Below are 19,891 nucleotides of genomic sequence, written 5' to 3' on the forward strand. Positions count from 1 at the left end.
GACGTCAGATAGCAGAAAAGGTAGCAGATACACAAACTAACGCAAGTGTCCAAGTCTTTGTCAAACCAGGAGCAGGCATTGCTGAAGTGACAAAAACAGTGGTAAAATCGTGTGAAAACCTTAATCCAAAAGACTGTGTTGTAATTTTTGCAGGTGCGAATGATGTTGCCAGAGATAAAGGTAGTGAACTCATCACTGTTCTTGAAAGTGTGCTACCCAAATTAGGCAACACAAATGTAGCTGTTGTAAATCAACCACACAGATACGGCCTTCCTCCTTGGTCATGTGTAAATAAGTTAATAGAAAGAGTAAACAAAGAGATAGATACTGTATGCAAAAAGTTTCTGTATGTGAACTTAATAAATGTAAGCATGTTAGACAGGCCCATGCACACCAGCCATGGCCTTCATTTAAATCACAGTGGGAAACAATTTTTGGTTGAAGAAGTCTGTCGTCCAGCAAATTGGAATCACAATAGGCCTAATATAGAAGCAGTCCAAAGTACTTTGGACAAATGGGTCATAAAGAAAGATACAATGTCTTATAAAAAGGGTGAAAGGCATTTTTTAGGGAAGTAGACTGTATCACAAATAAATGTGATGCAGAATTAAATTTCAAATATAGACTGAAGATTGTACACCAGAATGTACAGTCATTAACAAACAAAGTTGATGAAATAAATATACTCCTCAATAGTGAATGGAAAGATGTTTCAGTGTTATGTTTTTGTGAGCATTGGTTACAAAATGAGTATTTTCAGTACTTAAAAATATTACATTTTAACCTTGCAAACTGCTTTTGTAGAATGGAATCAAAACATGGGGGAACTTGTATATATGTAAAAGAAAATGTAGATTATAAGAGTATAACATCTGTTTGCAAACTTGGTTGTGAAAGAGACTTTGAAATCTCAGCTGTAGAGTTAATGTCTGAAAACACTATTATTTTATGTGTGTATAGATCTCCTGTTAGCAACATAAGTGTTTTTTTCAAAAAATTGGACCTTGCTTTAGGCAAACTTAAGACAACTGGGAAAACAGTGGTACTATGTGGTGATTTTAATATTGACTTTCTGAGCCATAGCCCTCACAGGGAAACGTTTTTAAATATTATAAAAGCCTACAATCTTTGTCTTACTGTTAGCTCTCCAATACATGTAACTAAAACTAGTGTCACTCTCCTTGATCAGGTATGTGTAAACATGGACAAGTGTACATCAGAAAACTTTGATACTGGCTATAGTCACCACCTTTCGCAATTACTGACCATACCTGTAAATCACATTTCGACCAGTATAGAAAATGTTATCCATAAAAGGATTTATAGTGGGAAAAATATTGAATGCTTCCAGTACCTAATCAGTGAACAATCTTGGAGAGAAGTATATGATACCTCTAATACTAACAAAAAGATGGAACATTTTTTGAACATTTTCAAGCATAACTTTGACATAGCTTTTTTACAAAGGAAAGTTATTTCCAAGAGCACAGATAGATTCAGAAACTGGATTACATCAGGCATCAGAGTATCTTGTAAAAGGAAGCGGGAACTTTTTCTGCAGTCAAAAACTAACAGCAGTCCAGAATTTATTAATTATTTCAAAAAATACAAGCTAGTTTTGAAATGCATCATAAAGGAGGCAAAAATTAAGGAAAATGACAAATATATTATGAAGTCATCCAATAAAACTAAGTCCATGTGGAAAGCAGTGCAGGATCTTACTGGGAAGAAGACAATTCACAAAAATATTGTGATATCACATGATGGGAAGAATGTCACTGACCCTAGGGAAGTTGCAAATAGTTTCAATTCTTACTATGCAACCGTTGCTGGGAAATTAGTGAAGGAAAAATTTGGAAATCCACCTAATACAACATGGAAAGAACTTTCATCTATTGAAATAAATAATATATCCATGTTCCTCAGTCCAGTAAGCCCAACAGAGCTCCTAAATACCATTAATTCACTGAAGAGTAAGTATTCAACTGGTATTGATGATATTCCAGATTATATTATAAAAATAACAGCAAGACAAATACTTTCACCTTTATTGGACATATGCAATTCATCCTTATCATGTGGTGTCTTCCCTCAGCAACTGAAAATGGCAAAAGTAATACCCCTATATAAAAAAGGTGATCATCAATGTATGGGTAACTATAGGCCTGTGTCTCTATTGTCAGGGTTTTCGAAAATTATTGAAAAAGTGTTCCTTTCAAAACTAATTACATTCTTCGACAAGAATAATATTATTTCTGGATGTCAACATGGCTTCAGACCACAGAGATCAATTGAAACTGCCACTTTCAATCTGATAAACCATGTCTTAAATGCAGTGGACAACCACAGAAATATCTCAGGTTTATTCTTGGACCTAACAGAAGCTTTTGATGTGATTGATCATTCTATACTCCTGAGGAAGCTCGAATGGTATGGTGTAAGAGGTGTGCCAAATCAGTGGATTAAATCATATTTGGAATAGCGTTCTCAGGTAACTGAAATTAAGTACACAGAAGGAAATGAACTCCAGGTACACGTTTCAGAACCATGTGGACTAACTCATGGTGTTCCACAGGGCTCCATTTTAGGTCCCTTTCTTTTTTTGGTCTACATCAATGATTTCCCATCACACGTTAGGGATTCTGAACCAGTACTGTTTGCAGATGACACCAGTCTATTGATTGAAGGGAATAATGAAGAAAATCTTACTGCATCTGCAAAAGATATTACAAAAGGAGTGTCTGAATGGTTTACCAGAAACAGGCTAATAGTTAATCCCCAAAAAACTGTACTAATGAATTTCCACGCTGATCAAAATAAAAATCCAGCACAACCTGTAATATGTATAGATAACCAAAACATTAGTTCTGTCAATGAAACTAAATTTCTTGGGATTCGTATCCAGGAAAATCTTAAATGGAATACTCATACCACAGCCCTAAATTCAAAACTAGCAAAAATGAGCTATGTGGTAAGAAGTCTCTGCAACAGTACTAGTGCAGAAACAGTTAGGGCTGTATACTTTGCTCGTGTACATTCAATACTGAAGTACGGTATCATTTTCTGGGGAAATGTACATCAGGCCATAACAGTTTTCAGGAAACAAAAGGCAAATTATAAGAATAATGAAACAAGTGAGCAGCAGAAAATCATGCAAACCTTTCTTTAAAGATCTAAAGATCCTACCCCTTCCCTGCATTTATATACTGGAAATAGTCACGCATGTCAAAAAAAGCATACTGAGAAAAGAAAACCTTTTTCCTCAAAACAAAAGTGTCCATGATTACAGTACCAGGTCAGACAGTGACATACATGTCAATCATTGTAACACCACATTATGCCAAAAAGGTGTACATCATGCAGGAACAAAACTTTACAACAGATTACCAAGACATATAAAATCTCTTACTGAACTACAAAGCTTTAAAAAGTCTGTGACATCCTACCTTCTGAAAAACTGCTACTATTCAGTCTCACAGTATCTTATGCAAGAAAAAATGTAATTTGTATCTTTAATTGTAGAAATAAGTTATACAGTATTTCAAAAATTTGTAATTATTAACTGTATAGATCCAATTTGTCATAAAAATTTATAAAATTTATGTTTGATATTTGAAAATCCAATAGCCAAAAAATGTTTTCTGTCCAATATCCTGTGTACAATATATGTACTTAAAAAGAGATTTATATGGACAAATAAATAAATAAATAAATAAATACAGCAGAAGTAGCATGGAGTGATGTACCTGTATTTGCCATCCAAACTCAGTTCAATTTGATGCCTAGCTGGTTAGAACCACTGTTTCTCTGTGTACTAAATTTCACACCCTGTACACTCCCAGATTAACTACAAATTTAATAAAGCATTCTTCTTACTATATGACATACACATTATAGGTCAGATTTCATTATTTGCTATCCTGGTGTAGTAGTTTTAATGGCCAGCAGTGGAAATGTGCTATCCAAAATGTCATTGTCATTGCCCTACTGGTCTGGATAGTTAAAAACTCCTGATTTATAATGAGCTATGCCATTATGTAAAATATGCCATATTAATTTTTTATTTTTTATATTGTGTATGAAAATATTCTGTAGTTTTATTTGCAATATACCAGATGTTGTTGTTCCAGTTATTAATCATCAAAGGTCTGCTGTCAAAATAAGCTAGCCCTAGTCAGTAGAATACGTATAAACTCAGTAGTACATGAAGCAGTGAATATGACACCAAATGTAATTTGTAATTTCATTTTTTTCATACACGGACTTCCACAATGTTCTAATGTCTTCATTATTAAGTCTCATAATGCACCTAATTTCGAAAACGTGAATAAAAGTTGTAATTTGATTTCTATTAATATTTTTCAATGTAACTCACAAGTAACTCAATAAATTATAAAAATGAACTTTTACAATAATTTAGATGTGTTCATATGTGTGTCGCAAATACCATCTTACACATTCCCTCATCAGTCAACCTGTTTGTTTCCCACATTTAAACTAATGGAAAAATTTACAATGATATATAGTGCACATTAACAAACATCATCATATTCTGAGGAACATGTACCATTTCAAGCAGGATTGCTCAGCTCCATGATTTCATGGAGCCCTTGGCCAACTGCATTTTTCAGATTATCAAAATCAAATCGCTAAGAATGTATTGTTAAGGGTGTTTAGTAGCTTGTCTGTGGTGATCTTTTCCTAAACACAGTGTTATTTAAAACTGCAATAAAGTTTCCTCGCTAACTATATCTACATCTGCATCTACACCCCACAAACCACCGTGGAGTGCATGGCAGAGGGACGTCACATTTTACCAGTTATTAGAGTTTCTTCATGTACGGAGCACAGGAAGAATGATTGTTTGAATGCCTCTGTGTGTGCTGTAATTAAGCTAATCTTGCCCTCACAATCCCTATTTGAACCATATGTTCTAGTATATTTGTAGAGTCATCACTCAATGCCGGTTCTTAAAACTTTGTTAGTAGACCTTCTTAGGTTAATTTATGCCTATCTTGAAGAGTCTGCCAGTTCAGTTTCTTCAGCATCTTGGTAACTCTCTCCCACACATCAAATAAACCTGTGACCATTTGTGCTGCCTTCGCTGTAAACATTCAATATCCCCTGTTAGTCATATATGGTATGGATCCCAAACACTTGAAAAATATTCCAGAATGGGTCACACGACTGATTTGTAGACCAATTGCTCTTCCTCAGTATACCACCAATAAACTGAAGTCTACCACCTTCTTTACCCATGACAGAGCCTATGTGATCATTCAATCTCATATTCCTACAGAGTGTTACACCCAGGTATCTGTATGAGTTTGTTGATTCCAACTGTGAGTCATTGATACTATAATCATAGGATACTACGTTTTCTCATTTTGTGATGTGTACAATTTTACATTTCCGAACATTTAAAACTAGTTGTCAATCTTTGCACCACTGTGAAATCTTATTGCGATCTCACTGAGTATTTATGCAGCTTCTCTCGGACAGTACTTCATTACAATTAACTGCATCATCTGCAAAAAGTCTGATGTAACTATATACATTGTCCACTGGCCCATTAATATACAACATGGACAGCAAGGGTCCGAACATACTTCCCTGGGACACACCCAAAGTTACTTCTACACCTGATGCTTTCTCTCCATCCAAGATAAAATGCTGCATCCTCCCTACCAAAAAGCCTTCAATCCAGTCACAAATTTCATTCTGACTAGCCATGTTGTGTTCACACATTAGTTCGCGCTAGCACCACTGGAAAGATTCATATTATACTGTCACCTACATAGTGTACATTCACCCACAATAAATGCAAGTATCAGTTTAGTATCTTAATCATAAATCATAGTGCTCTAAAAATACACACAGATCTTAACTTACACTAGAAGGTAATTATGTATTTAAAAACAACAATGAGAATTTAATAAATCATACTTACGTTGGATCAAACTTTTCTATGCCTCCAAAATAATTGATGCCTCTTGAGAAGTTGTTCAACTGATGGCACAATGTATCAATATCCAGTGTGGATTCTTTTAGGTTTAAATCGGTTTCCAACTCATGCTGGGCAGCTCGATTGTTACGGAGCTTTATGAAATAAAAGACAACAAATACTGTTTACTAAACAAAATCTGCTGACGGTGATGACCAATCATGCAAGATTACTGTTGTAGGTGTGACAACAATAAAAGAATAGTGATTTTATAAAATGTCTTCTTATTTATCATGAAACTTGATTATAATAACACACTATGACATCTGCAACTTAAATACAGGGAATTGGAGTAGGGCTATTTTAAAAATAATTTTATTGTATGAGATGTTTAGCCATAGCATGCTTAAAGAACTCTAGGTTGACTTACAGCTGGAGGATAAGTCACAAAAAATTGTGTCAACTCATAAGTTATACCTGGCAGAGGGAATTACATATGCTTTGTGAGTGTAACACTACAAAAGGCCCCTATTCGGTACCCTAACATTGCATCAGTATGGGAGATGGCCAGTGTGGATATGCCGAATGTTCTTGGTTTTCATGGTGGGGCAGCAGGGCAGTGTGATGTGCCTTAAGAGCACTCATTGGGTTCTTCGTAACAATTTGCAGCCAAATGATGCATTAAATATCTTCTACATCTACACATGTACTCGATGAGCCACTGTACAGTCATCACGGGATGTACTTCATATTATTATTAGTGAGTTTCTATCCTATACCATTTTTATATTGAGCAGGGAGGAATGAATGTCTACACTAACATCTTGCATGCAATTTTCTATAAAGATCCACTGCATTTTCCCAGAATCCTTCCAACAAATGCAAGCCTTCCACAATACTGATTTTACATAATTTTTCTACACTGAAGAGCCAAAGAAACTGGTGCACCTGCCTAATATCATATAGGACCCCTGCGAAATTGCAGAAGTGGTGCAACATGACATGACATGAAGCTGATTAATGTCTGAAGTAGGGCTGTCCATAAATCCATGAGAGTATTTGGGGGGGGGGGGGGGGGGGCAGATTTCTTCTGAACAGCACAATGCAAGGCATCCAAAATGTGCTCAATAATGTTCATATCTGGGGAGTTTCGTGGCCAGCAGAAGTGTTTAATATCAGAAGACTGTTCCTGGAGCCACTGTGCAGCAATTCTGGCATAGGGTGTCGCATTGTCCTGCTGGAATTGCCCAAGTCCATCGGCACTCACAACAGACATGAATGGATGTAAGTGAGCAGACAGGATGCTAATGTACGTGTCAACTGTCAAAGTCGTATCTATATTAACAATATTGGAATGTAACAATATCTAGATATGTCGATCCAGATGTATCATGTATCCCATATCACCCCAACTGCACATGCCCCACACCATTACAGAGCCTCCATCAGCTTGAACAGTCCCCTGCTGAAATGCAGGATCCATGGATGCATCACATTGTCTCCATAACTGTACACGTCCATCCGCTTGTACAATTTGAAATTAGACTTGTCCAACCAGGCAACATGTTTCCATTCATCAACAGTCCAGTGTTGGTGTTTACAGGCCCAGGCGAGGCATAATGCTTTGTGTCTTGCAATCATCAAGGGTACATGTGTGGGCTTTCAGTACTGAAAGCCCATATCAATGATGTTTCGTTGAATGGTTTGCACGCTGGCACTTGTTGATGACCCAGCACTGAAATCTGCAGCAATTTGCGGAAGGGTTTCACTTCTGTCACGCTAAACGATTCTCTTCAGTCGTCATTGGTCCCATTCTTGCAGGATCTTTTTCTAGCCACTGCGATGTTGGAGATTTGATGTTTTACTGGATTCCTGATGTTCACAATACACTTGTGAAATGTTCGTATGGGAAGACCTTCACTTCATCACTACTTCGGAGATGCTGTGTCCTGTCGCTTATGCGCCAACTATAATACCACATTCAAACTCACTTAAATCTTGATAATGTACCACTGTAGCAGCAGTAACCAATCTAACAACTGCGCCAGACACTTGTCAACTTATATTGGTGTTACCGACTGCAGTGCTGTATTCTGCCTGTTTACATAACTCTGTATCTGAATACGCATGTCTATAACAGTTTCTTTGACACTTCAGTTTTTTTTTCTGCTTATTAATATTATTCTTAAATACTTATCTAATGTGATATGTTCATGATGCTGAAAACTAATACTGTGAGTGGATACTATTGAATTCTATCTCTTTTTTATAGGCATTATTTTGCATTTATCTATATTTAAAGTGAGCTGCTGTCCATTACAACCACTGGAAGTGTTGTCCAACTCTTGCAGCAATTTCTTATGTATATCAACGACAATATTTTCCTGTGGACAACAGCACTATCAACAAGAAATTTATGGTGCTGCTGATCCTATCAGATAAATTGTTTATGTGTATGGAGAATATTAGAGCTCCTACTGCAGTTCATTGGGGTGCAGCCAATATTGCTCTCATTTCTGCTGGATATTAGCAGCCCAGTAAAATGTACAGTTAGTAAAAAATTCATAAAACTTATCACTTATCTTCAAAGACACTTTTCATGTAACTGTATCTCATTTGGCAGTTGATGACATGGTACATTGTCAATTGCCTCTTGAAAATCTAGGACGGTAGGATCTGCTTGTCCACTTGCATCTACTGTTCACAAGATATCATGTATGAATGAAGCAATGAATGAAGCAACTGCCAGTTATACTGTTCTCTACTGCACTGGCCCCTGGAGCTGTGAGCTGAAATGACAGATTGGATCTGCACCTGTACAACTATTTATCCACTGAAATTCACTGCTGAACCAAAGCATTACGATCCACTGATTTGTGTATTGGTCAACATTTGGAACACAATCAGAAGAAATTCTGTTTGGGATGGACTTGACAAGTCCTTGGCAGGCTTTTGAAGCTATGTGGCACCTGATGTCTACATACAGGTCACACAATTTCTGGGCTGTTGATTTGTGGATGCTGAGCTGGCACCCAAGAGCATTCCAGACTTGTTCCACATGATTCAAATGAGGCAAATCTGATGGCCAGGACATCAATGCGGTTAGCATGTTCCTCAAGCCACTGTACAATGATTTTGGCTTCGTGAAATGGTTGACATACAGTAAGGTTTTAAGCAGCATAACGGATGCCTCAACTTCCAGCATTCTGCTTTGCTTGAAACAGATTCTTTGTGGGGCAGGGGGAAAAGTCTGTCACAAATGGCCTGCGACAAAAGAATTGTGGCAGTGACTCTGTTCAAAGGAGTGCTGTCATGGACTACACGTCTAGATCAGGTGTGTTATTTTTCTTTTTCTTTTATTTTCTTTGTGACCTTTGGACATGACCCACTCAGTCTCTGATACATAATAAGCTACAATTTTTTTTTAAAAAAAAAAGAAAAAAAGACATATCCAATCTCACACACATATTTACACCCATGATTTGTATAGAATACTGATACTGGTTGTAAATGGATTAATTAAATCGTGATATGTTCTCATCACTGAGATGCTGAGATGAGCAGTCACACCCCACACTCCTAAATATGGAACAGGTAACATTCATGCCTCTTAAGAACTTTTCTGGCCCATGCTGCTTACATTGCTTAAGTTGTATGAACATGATGATATTCAGTTACCTAATGTTGTTCTCTGAATTTTATTTAAAACTCTATGCAGTGGCCCATAAACAAAATTATCACTAGGCCAGATAAGTCATCTGACCATAGATACTTGGTGCTGCCCATGTGATGCCAGGGCAGATCGCTAGTAAAAAACAAATAAGAAACTCAAAACTGTCTTTGGGTGCCAGGAAATCCAATTGTACAATAAAGTGCTGAACAAGAATAAAAATATAATTACTGCTAACTTATCTAAAATAGGCAGCACGAGCATGTCTCTGATATTATCATAGTATATGGTAATGGCTTATTCAGAGAACACAAAATATGGATTGATAAATATATCACACATATGAACTGTAAAATACCTCTGTGATTCTGCATTATGCTTCCACATCAAAGCATGCCACTGGGAGGATCAATCATAAAACACTAACCTCCTTCCACCTTTTGAAGCTCAACATATTCTTCATTAAGGAGGGATGCGGTATTAAGTTATTCTGACAAATTGGAAAGCATAAGGCTGCAGTTATAGTGCAACAGTGCAAAGTGAACAGTGGATGTGTGATGAGAGCAGTACAGCATTGATGAAATAAATCAGCAAGGGATCAAACATGTCTGCCTGAAATGCTGTGACCATTGTGTCTGAGTAACTCGGGAAGAGCTTGGGAACCACAGCAGCATCAGACTACTGCTACAGGTAGCAGCATCAGATAGGTTTGGCATTGTTGTTGTGCTTGTTTTTCACTTGCAGTTTTGTTAAAAATTGCATCAGTGGACATGCTGGTGTCAAATATGTTTACTTGGTGCCCTTGTCCACTGTAAAAATCATCATCAAAGACTCATTTTGAACAAGTTATGGGATGAGGTAGTCAGATAGTTACACACTATGTTACAGTGATAAACTTTTACATTTACTTAACATTTTTATTTCTTTTATTGGCTCAAAATGACAGCCAATAATAAAGTGCAAAGTAACACAACTAACAACCAAATGAAAAGCATACTTCACTGCGTTACAGAAAGTTTGCATGGATCTCTTTTTTGGATAGCCTTATTCAAAGCTCTGTTTAAGTATCACCCTGTCGGATGCTAAATTGCATGCAATTCTTGATTTCCACTGCACATTGAGGGATTCTTCTAAGTCGATAACAGTGTTTTGCGGAGTGCACACACATTTCACAAAATGTTCAGCACATTGTGGCAAAGTTTCTATTGAGTATTGAAGTGTTCTCCACTTACAATTTATTTATTTATTTATGTATTGGTCCTGTGAATCTAGGACTGTTCAGTGTACAAAATGTAATGGACTGTTCATTAATTACAATACACATTCCTTGACTTGTTTTCTTTTTTCATACATCATTTTAGCAAAAGATAAAATCATACAATATTGTCTTACTCCACACATTTTATAAAAACATTCATAATCGGTGAGGAAGTTTTGTTTTTCCAGGTATTCCCTTACTGTATAGAAGCAATTCTCAACCAAGTAATCCTTCACAGTTGATTTGGACTTGTTTAAGTCCATGTTATTTTTATGGATTTGGGTAGTGCATTGCACAATTTGATCCCAGGGTGTAGTATGCCTTTCTGTAATAGCACTGTGTTTGTCTGTCGTACGTGTATATCATTTATTTGTCTTGTGTGGTAGCTATGTACAAATTCATTACAGGTGATGCTTGGACTGCCATTGTTTAGTTTTTTTAGTAATAATTACATTTGCAAGCATATAAATACATGTAATAGCATTCATTATTCCAAAAGCATATTCAATTTTTTGTCATTCAGTAGAAGAACATTTATTTGAACAACTGCCTTAACTGCAGATATGCCTCATCTCTAGTGAATATGTAAAGCAGTAAACTGGCATTTGTGGTAACAGAGAGACTAGCACTATATCAGCTTTCCTTCTTGCATCAAGTGAAATACACTTCAAAATTACAAACAACCACTATCACACTGTTCTAGATGTCTTCCTACACTGCTTACAGTGAACTTGCCACAAGCATTTGCAATTGCTTGGAGTATTACCAAATAACAATGCATTTTAAATGAATTGGGTATTTGCTAATTGTTCTTCAGGGTAATTAAATTAAGTATGTATGTATTAAACCAGGGAGATAGAAATGATGGAGAGGCTTCATCTCACCATAGGCCTCAGTGGCTCACAACCCTACAACAGGCCACAGCAGTCCACCCCCACCCCCTCCCCCTCCCGGGGAACGTCTCATACAAGACGAGGTAAGTGACTCATACTGTGAGATGCAGTCAAACATGGTCAATGACATCTTGAAGCATTGTCAAAACTCAACTGGACAAATGATGAAAGGCTCAATTTTTCTACTAGTTAATTCTGTTTTGCTGGACATATCATTCCCTCAATCTTCTCTTTGATACGCATTGATGAAAATGATAAACTCTAACAGCACTGTTCTATGGATAACGATTTATAATCTTTTGCTAGTATTATTTTTCAGTACTCAAAGTAGCTGCAGAGAATAACTCTTCCTACTCGTAATTCCTCTCACAATTTCAGTGGTTTACCACATGTGTGACATGTTGTTCCCTTGCCCACTATATCTACTTGCAAAGCAGCACTATGGTGGCTGTCCAATACTCTGCACTGCTCTGTTCTGCAACACCACCCCACTACAATATGGGCTGATGGGATGTAATGGAAAGGCAGGGACACTGTCATAGTCCTCATATTGTCTGCAAGTAGGTATACTTAAAAAGCATTGTACTCGTACATGCTGTACGAATCTTCGTGTAACTAGATGTGTGAGGAATTATTTGCCTGGACATACAAATCTATTGAACTTTAACTCTGTTTTATTCTTTTCTTTTAATTATATTTCATTGTTGTATTAAGATGCAACATTTAATATCACTGTAAAATTATCTGTGGATCAGAAACTAATTAACTTGAAATATATTTATATTCCTTCTTGTACATTTCAGCTGGTTCATTACTCAGGTCCTCTGGTTCCAGAACATACTGATGGATGACTCTGGCTCCAAAACATTTTGGTGTGTGGCAGTGCCTGGTAGCTAAATGTAACAATAATATGCTTATTCATGGAGATGTATTCCATCTTTGAAACTAAATGAAAGATAATTTGTTTTGTGCCTTACATGTTTTGCTTCTTTTATTTGCAAAGCATCCTCAGTGGCCTGTAATATATGTTGGTACATTACATTTTTTTTCTTGCTATTATCTTGTTTTCTGAGGTGAGAAACAACTTTTTCAGCACAACTTTCATGATGCTAAATCAGCAATTGGTGTTATTTACAATTTCTGATGTTATTAATCCATGTGTGTTGTCCTGGACTCATATTTAGTTGGTATACATACTCTAGACGGCAGATTTTTGAAGTTTTTTTTCTAGCACGTTTACCTGAACTCTCCACTTCCACTTTTCGTTGTTGGTTGTTGACTGTGAGTTTACAGTGTGTAGTGTTACAACTGTCACCGAGTATTTATCATTTGTCTTTTGTTTGTGTGGTGGTGTCTATACGTAATAAATGTACAAATAGCTGTAACTCTTCTGACGACATCGATTGCATGTTAGTGCTGAAAGATGGATAAAATAAATAAATAAATAAATTTGATGTTTGTTTGTTTGCTTTGTGTGTGTGTGTGTGTGTGTGTGAGTGTGTATTATTATTTAGTCCAATAATATTTTATATCTCTGTTTGTTGTAGCTTACATTCATTTTAATTATGTATTACTCTTTAGTTCATTGAAAGAGTTCCTTGAATGTGAAAGTTTTCTGTAATGTTAGGAGTTTTCTGTTGTAACTGTTCACTCTAATAATTTTCACATCCTATTTCATGTTATATGGTTCTTGTCCAGATTTTGTAAGATGTTCAATAAAGGTTCAATGGCTACTTTCATACTTCTAGCTTCATATGTGTTCTTTATACCTAGTTTTGAAATTTCTGCCTGTTATTCCCTGATATGCTGATTTGAATTCTTGACATTTAACCTGCTCCTTGGTATCTGTGTTGTTTACCTATTGGTGTTTGCAAAGAACTACATCTACGTGACTACAGAAGCAACTAAGAAACCATAGAAAATGTATAAAATGATTATAATATGATTATCTTCACAACTAATACAAATACTTAATAATTCAGTACCATTACCATCATCATGATCATCAACCATTTGACCTTAATTACTAGACAAAAGGTTGCCTCCTCTCCTCTAAACACTTCCATGCATTTTGAGCTTCAACTATACGTATCAATGTTGCTCATGTTTTGTTTTCTGATGTCAGCTACCTGTCCTCCATTACATCATATAAGTCCATTCTTATCTCTTGCAATCCAGTAAACAACTTGCTTGCCTGGCTAAATAATCCATCCGTCTTTATTTCATTTCCATGACAGGCATAATTATGTCTTTTAATCCAGCCTATTCCCTGAGCCATTTGTTTGCATTTCTCTCTCTCTCCTACTAATTCTCAATATGCATCTCCCCACTGCATACTCAAAAGCCCTTAGTTTATGAATGTTATATTACCATATCATCCGCAAAAATCATGTTTTTATCTTTTTCTTTTACTATATCTTTAACTGCCCTATTCATTCCCTCCATCACAACATTAAAAAGTGCAGGTGATAGAATACTTCCTTGCTTAAGTCCTTGTCTTATCTTGAAGTATTCAGAGTTCCCCAATGGTGTTCTAGTTCTATAATTGAGTCCTCTGTACATTGTCTTTATTACATTAATGTATCCATCTTCTATATCTATCTTCTTCATTTCTTCCCAGAGTCTTTCCCTGTTAACTGAGTCATATGCCTTTTCTACGTCTATAAACACCATTATCACCCTTTTGTTATACTCCCAACTTTTTTCCGTTAGTTGATGGATAGAAAATATCAGGTCAATCATGCTTCTTCCTTTAACCCATGCTGTTCTTCACTCAGCTCCTTTTCTATCTTTTCACTTATTCAGTTTAGTAAAATTCTTTCAAAAATCTTGGCTGAATTTTTCAGTCTTCTTTTAGTCTAGTGGTAGCTGTAGCATGTAAGAATACATGGCCCAGTGACATCAATGTGACCACCACCTATGTTCAATGTTAATGTGCAAGAACCACTCAGAGATTGCAGGTGGCAGCACTAGCAATGGAGGATACATAAACTGTGCCGGAGAGACACAGTCACTGTTGTAAGGCAGAAACAGAATGATTTATCTGATATCCGAGAGGGCATGATCATTGGCTTTCATGCCAAGAGCGGAAGCATTTCAGAAATGGCTAAGTTTGTAAACTGTTCACATGCCACCTTGGGTAAAGTAAGCCATGCATAGCAAAATGGTGCTATCCAACACCAGTGTTAATGCTACTGCAGTGTATCATGGGCCATAGATGACATGGGTGAACAATGGCTGTGGAGACATTAATGGCCAAATAGACATGCAGTTGCTGTGTATCTGATTGCCCAGATGAACCAAGGAGCTACCAACAGTGTCTCCTCAAGATCTTTCAGTAAATGCAGCTGCATATGGGCTTCCACAACAAGTGCCTGGTTCATGTACTAACACTGACTGCTGTCCATTGGCTGTTGTTCATCGGCAACAAAGGCTACAATTGGCCCACCAATACTGCAATTGGACATCCGACGAATGGCAATAGAAGGCCTTTTCAGATGAATCACATTTTATGCTATGAAGGACAGATAGCCGTTGGCGTGTATGGGATGAAACATCTGAAGCAAACACCCTGAGTGCATTATGGTCTGTGGAACATTTTCATGGCAGTCCCTGGGTGATCTCGTCATTCTAGAATGCACAATGGATCAACACAAGTATGCATCTATCCTTAGGGACCATGACCATCCCTACATGCAGTCTGTTTTTCCTTGGCACGATGGCTTCTACCAGCAGGACAATGCAATGTGTCACACAGCTCACAGTATGCACACATGTTTTGAAGAGCACCTCTATGAGCTTACTGCACTCTCCTTGCCACCAAACTCCCCAGGTTTTAACTTAATCAAGAATCCGTGGGAACACTTAGATTGAGCTGTTCACACTGTGGATCCTCAGCCAAGAAACCTAGCACAGCTGGCCACTGCACTTGAGTCAGCATGGCTCCACAGCCCTGTTGGTACCTTCCAGAACCTTAGTGACACTCTTCCTACACATCTCACAGCAGTCTGCAACAATAGGTGGTTACTCAGGCTTCTCACAGGTGATCACATTAATGGCTGGATAGTGTATATTCTTTAGAATTTCAGTATACTAACATATGTTGAAGCAACAGTTTTTTATGTCTAGTACATCTCCTTTTTCATGAGATAGAATAATGCTCCAGTTGTAAGTAATTGTCTTCCATCACAGACATACTGTAAATAATTTCACAAGTTCCTTCTCTATTACTTTCCTCAGGCTTTAACCATTCCTAATGAGACACCACAACCTCCATGCACCTTTTCTTTCATCACATCTCAAATGGCTTTACACATTTCCTCTGGAATTGTTTCCAGAACACCAGTAATTTTGTTATTGACTGTCTATGTTTCTGATTCATTTCTTCAACTACAAAAAAGAATTTATGAAATCTTTAAATGCTCAGAGAACTTCCATTCTGTTTTGGTCACTGTGCCACAATCTTTTTTAATTTGTATCCTTTATACTTTTTTTGTTCTCAACTGTTGCTTACAAAATTTTTTATTGTATTTTATCACATCCACTGACATTTCCCAACAGTTTTGTTTACTTCAAAATATTCTGCTACAGTACATTTCTATTACTGTTTTGTTGCAACTCTAGCTTTCTTTCTAATAACCACCTTATACCATTTAATAGTTTCTTTCTTCACACCTGCAGCATCTTTTGCTGCTTGTCTTTTTGTTAATTGATTGCCTCTTTCATCTATGATTTACTAGTAGTTCAGAATTTGCTTAGGACTAATATATTCAATACAACTTCAAATATCATAAATTTATTTATGTCTCACACTACACCTCTTGCACAAATTATTGTGTGTGTGTGTCACTAATTAAAAGACATTAAAAACTAGAGTTTTTATTATATGATGAAAGTTAAATTTGACATGCAAGCCACTGAAACAACACAAACTAGAAGCGATTGTACAAACAGCTGAATCACATAAAAAAAAATAAGGGGCAAAATACAGCTAAACTGTGAGTTCTGAATTTGCTGACTTTGACCAAGATTACTCTCTTAATTATGATAAAACACACATTTTTTTAAAATTGTTATTAACATTCATGTTTGAAACTTTTAACTAGCACTTACCTGTTGGCATACTTTATCATGAATACTCTTAAGGCGATCTCGGCAATTTCTTTGAATTTCAACTTCTTTTAAGAGTGATTTTTCAACCTGATCATGAACAAGATCAATCCCTGTGTGAGACACAAAAATAAAATAACTATATATGAGAAGCCATCGATGAGGGGAAAAATTAGATATGAAAGAACACTTGTCAAGCAATATTTATTATTTACCAGTTGGTGAACTATTGCTAGGAGACATTAAATTTAAAAATGCATCTGAATCTTGAGCTTTCAGAATTTTCCAAATACTCTTCACTATGACAAAGACAAAAGAAAATGGTATATGATGGTGAAAGGAAGGAAATGTCAGTTCACGGATAGGAAAAATGAGAGATGCAGGGTACAGGTATTGAGTATAAAATAAAAATCGATCAGCAGCAGAAACTGAAGTCTACCAAGAGAGCTAAATTTGAATAAAATAAATGGAAAGTAAATGATCAAAGATGAAAGATGCCACAATATTTTCAGTATTACTACTATACTTACTGAAAGAGCCTACATAACAGTGGATGTTTAACTCTGAAAAAATGACACATGTCAAAAAATAGAGACGCTGCTGCTTGGTCGATTTCATCTTCACAGAAATGTGAAGCTATCAAATAGGTGAAGGTCAACACCAGAAAAGGAGCACTGAGGTTTCGAAAAGCAAGAATTGAGTTTAACAATATTTTTTACAAAATTTTGTAATTCATGCTCACCACGACTTTGTTCTCACCACAATTTCATAGAATGAAATGTCATCTTCAGCCTTCGTCAGATCTGTGGCTGCCAATTTTACTGCTCCAAGGAAGGCTACTCTAGGCAGTCAATAGTTCACAGATGAAGAAACTATTTTGTTTCCAATGCTGACTCACTGAATTTGTTTGTAAATTTTCTCTCAAAGAAACAATTGTTTGCCACCAAAAATGAAGCTGATGAGGATTTACATTGAGGGCATGTGATGTGAATCTGTCATACCGATATGGTAATAATGTGGCACCAGTAAAAACACAGTGTTAAATTGGAGAAGAGAAAGTGTAAGTGATTAAACTATTTTTCCAGGCTGGGACAGATAAATTACAATCTGTCATAGATTGGAACATATTTTCAAATGTCACTTTGTGTTCATTACATTTTGAGTGCAGCATATCTGAAGAGTTTGCATAGTTGCATGTCACTGTACCTATTCTGATTTCTCCTTCACTGAGTTTGTCTGCACTGATCCACTAATTTCAGTGGAGTTAATAACATTACAAGTGCTCACAAAAATGATAAGTGCCCAGGATAAAGAATGCCAGTTTGCAAAAAAGTATGTGTTTGTGAAACGTGTGTATTAGGAAACTGGAAAGGGCTGAGAGCACACAGTTTAAATATAGTGAGAAGTTTTATCAAGGCAGTAATTAACACTTGCGACACATCCACCTGGCTAAAAAGATTTTCAAGTTCACCGAGAATATCTGTTACAGGGTCACTATGGCAGATTTTTGGTAGTGTAGACAGATAGTTGATCAAGGCTGTTGGCCACATACTTGCCTCAGTATCTTGATTGTATCATCACTTTTGAATAAGAAAGTAATGTAAGATATGGCTGAATATAAAATGCTAGAATTCTGAATGGATCTGAAAAGCAATGGAGGAGCAAAACCAGAACTCCTGATACACTGTTAGCAGGATGATTCTGATGAAATGTAGGGGTTGCACAGATTAATCAGCTGGGCTAGTATGCAAGAAGTGTAACTTGTTGAGGGTCAGGTATAGTGCTGACAAGAAATTAGAGAAAAAATGTCATGATACAGATAATAAATAACACAATTAGACAGCTTCTTTAAAAGAATGTATGTAGATGGAAGTGCCAGTAAAATACCATTTGTTTTTAAGCATAGTGGAGCAGAGAGTAGCAGGAATTTGTGAAGAAAGATGTGTCAACTTAAAAAAATGACACATGGTATGTGTCTAATAAAAATTAATTAGGTGAGATTGAGTGACTCTGTGAATCTGAATTGCAAATCAAGTTAATGCTGGGCATAGATGCAAATAAAGAAGACTGTTCTGGTACAAAGACCTTTAAGAATGCTTAACAAAGGAAATGCACAGGCAGAGAAATAATACATGGGAGTTTATTGAGGGATGTCAGAAACACTAATGGACTAGGGAAAATGAAACAGAAATGAGAGACGTTGCAAGGTGGGAAATGATGATCAGTAAGTAATAAGACAAGAAGAAGGGACACCAATAAAGATTCATTCATTCATTCATCCATCCATGCATCCATCCATTGTGCACTGTACATCCCACCAAGAAGGAGAACCTTCAGGGATGTGGAGTTAGACATATATTAACAAAAGGTACATCCAATTAACTGAGTATACTGTATAAACAACATATAATCACCATACCACTTAAAGTTATTCGTATTTGCTATCTCTGCCGGCTAAATTTAATCAAGTCACAAATAAAGCTGCTATTTTGAAAAACACTGCTGTTTTCTCTGTTATAATAAATAGCTGCTGTTTATCTCCTGTTGATAGCTTCAGATTAACTTGATTACTTTTGTAGTTTTCAAAGATACTGTTACTTACATCTTTTAATACAGAGCTCTCATTACAATATGTTACTACTTTTCATGCAGCTTTATAACAAATACTGCCATTTAGCTAACAGAACTTTCCTGACTACAATAATTTGCAGAGAAAGCCAAACTAAGAAGAAGTTAACAAGTTCTCATCAGGTAAGTGAGTTAATATTTCACTACAGGTCACTTTTTCAACCACTTTTGAAAAGAGTGGAAGGAGTAAAATAAGTATGTAATTAGCCTAGCTCTGCTTGAATTTGGTTGGCCATCATGCCATATATTCTTTGTGAGGGATAAATTTCATTTGGATGTGTTTTGTTTATTATTTAATAATGCTAAAACACTGAAGAATGTTGGGTTTGCATACATATTGACAATGGGTTTTTCACTCTGTCTTTCAACAATTACAGGGAATTTTAATG

At 36.3% G+C, this 19,891-nt stretch overlaps 1 protein-coding gene across 1 annotated transcript in view; it reads right to left on the bottom strand.

Annotated features, from left to right (window-relative positions):
* LOC126176511 (tektin-3-like) overlaps window positions 1-19,891 on the bottom strand; it is a 124,500-nt gene that overhangs the window by 35,709 nt on the left and 68,900 nt on the right. Inside the window, exons 4-5 of the mRNA XM_049923667.1 lie at window positions 16,878-16,987; window positions 5,951-6,099 (exon numbers count right to left, since the gene is read on the bottom strand). Of these exons, the coding sequence (XP_049779624.1) occupies window positions 5,951-6,099; window positions 16,878-16,987 (259 nt within the window). The remainder of the gene's footprint in view (window positions 1-5,950; window positions 6,100-16,877; window positions 16,988-19,891) is intronic.

This window comes from Schistocerca cancellata, chromosome 3, assembly GCF_023864275.1.
Source record: "Schistocerca cancellata isolate TAMUIC-IGC-003103 chromosome 3, iqSchCanc2.1, whole genome shotgun sequence".
Classification (NCBI taxonomy): domain Eukaryota; kingdom Metazoa; phylum Arthropoda; class Insecta; order Orthoptera; family Acrididae; genus Schistocerca; species Schistocerca cancellata.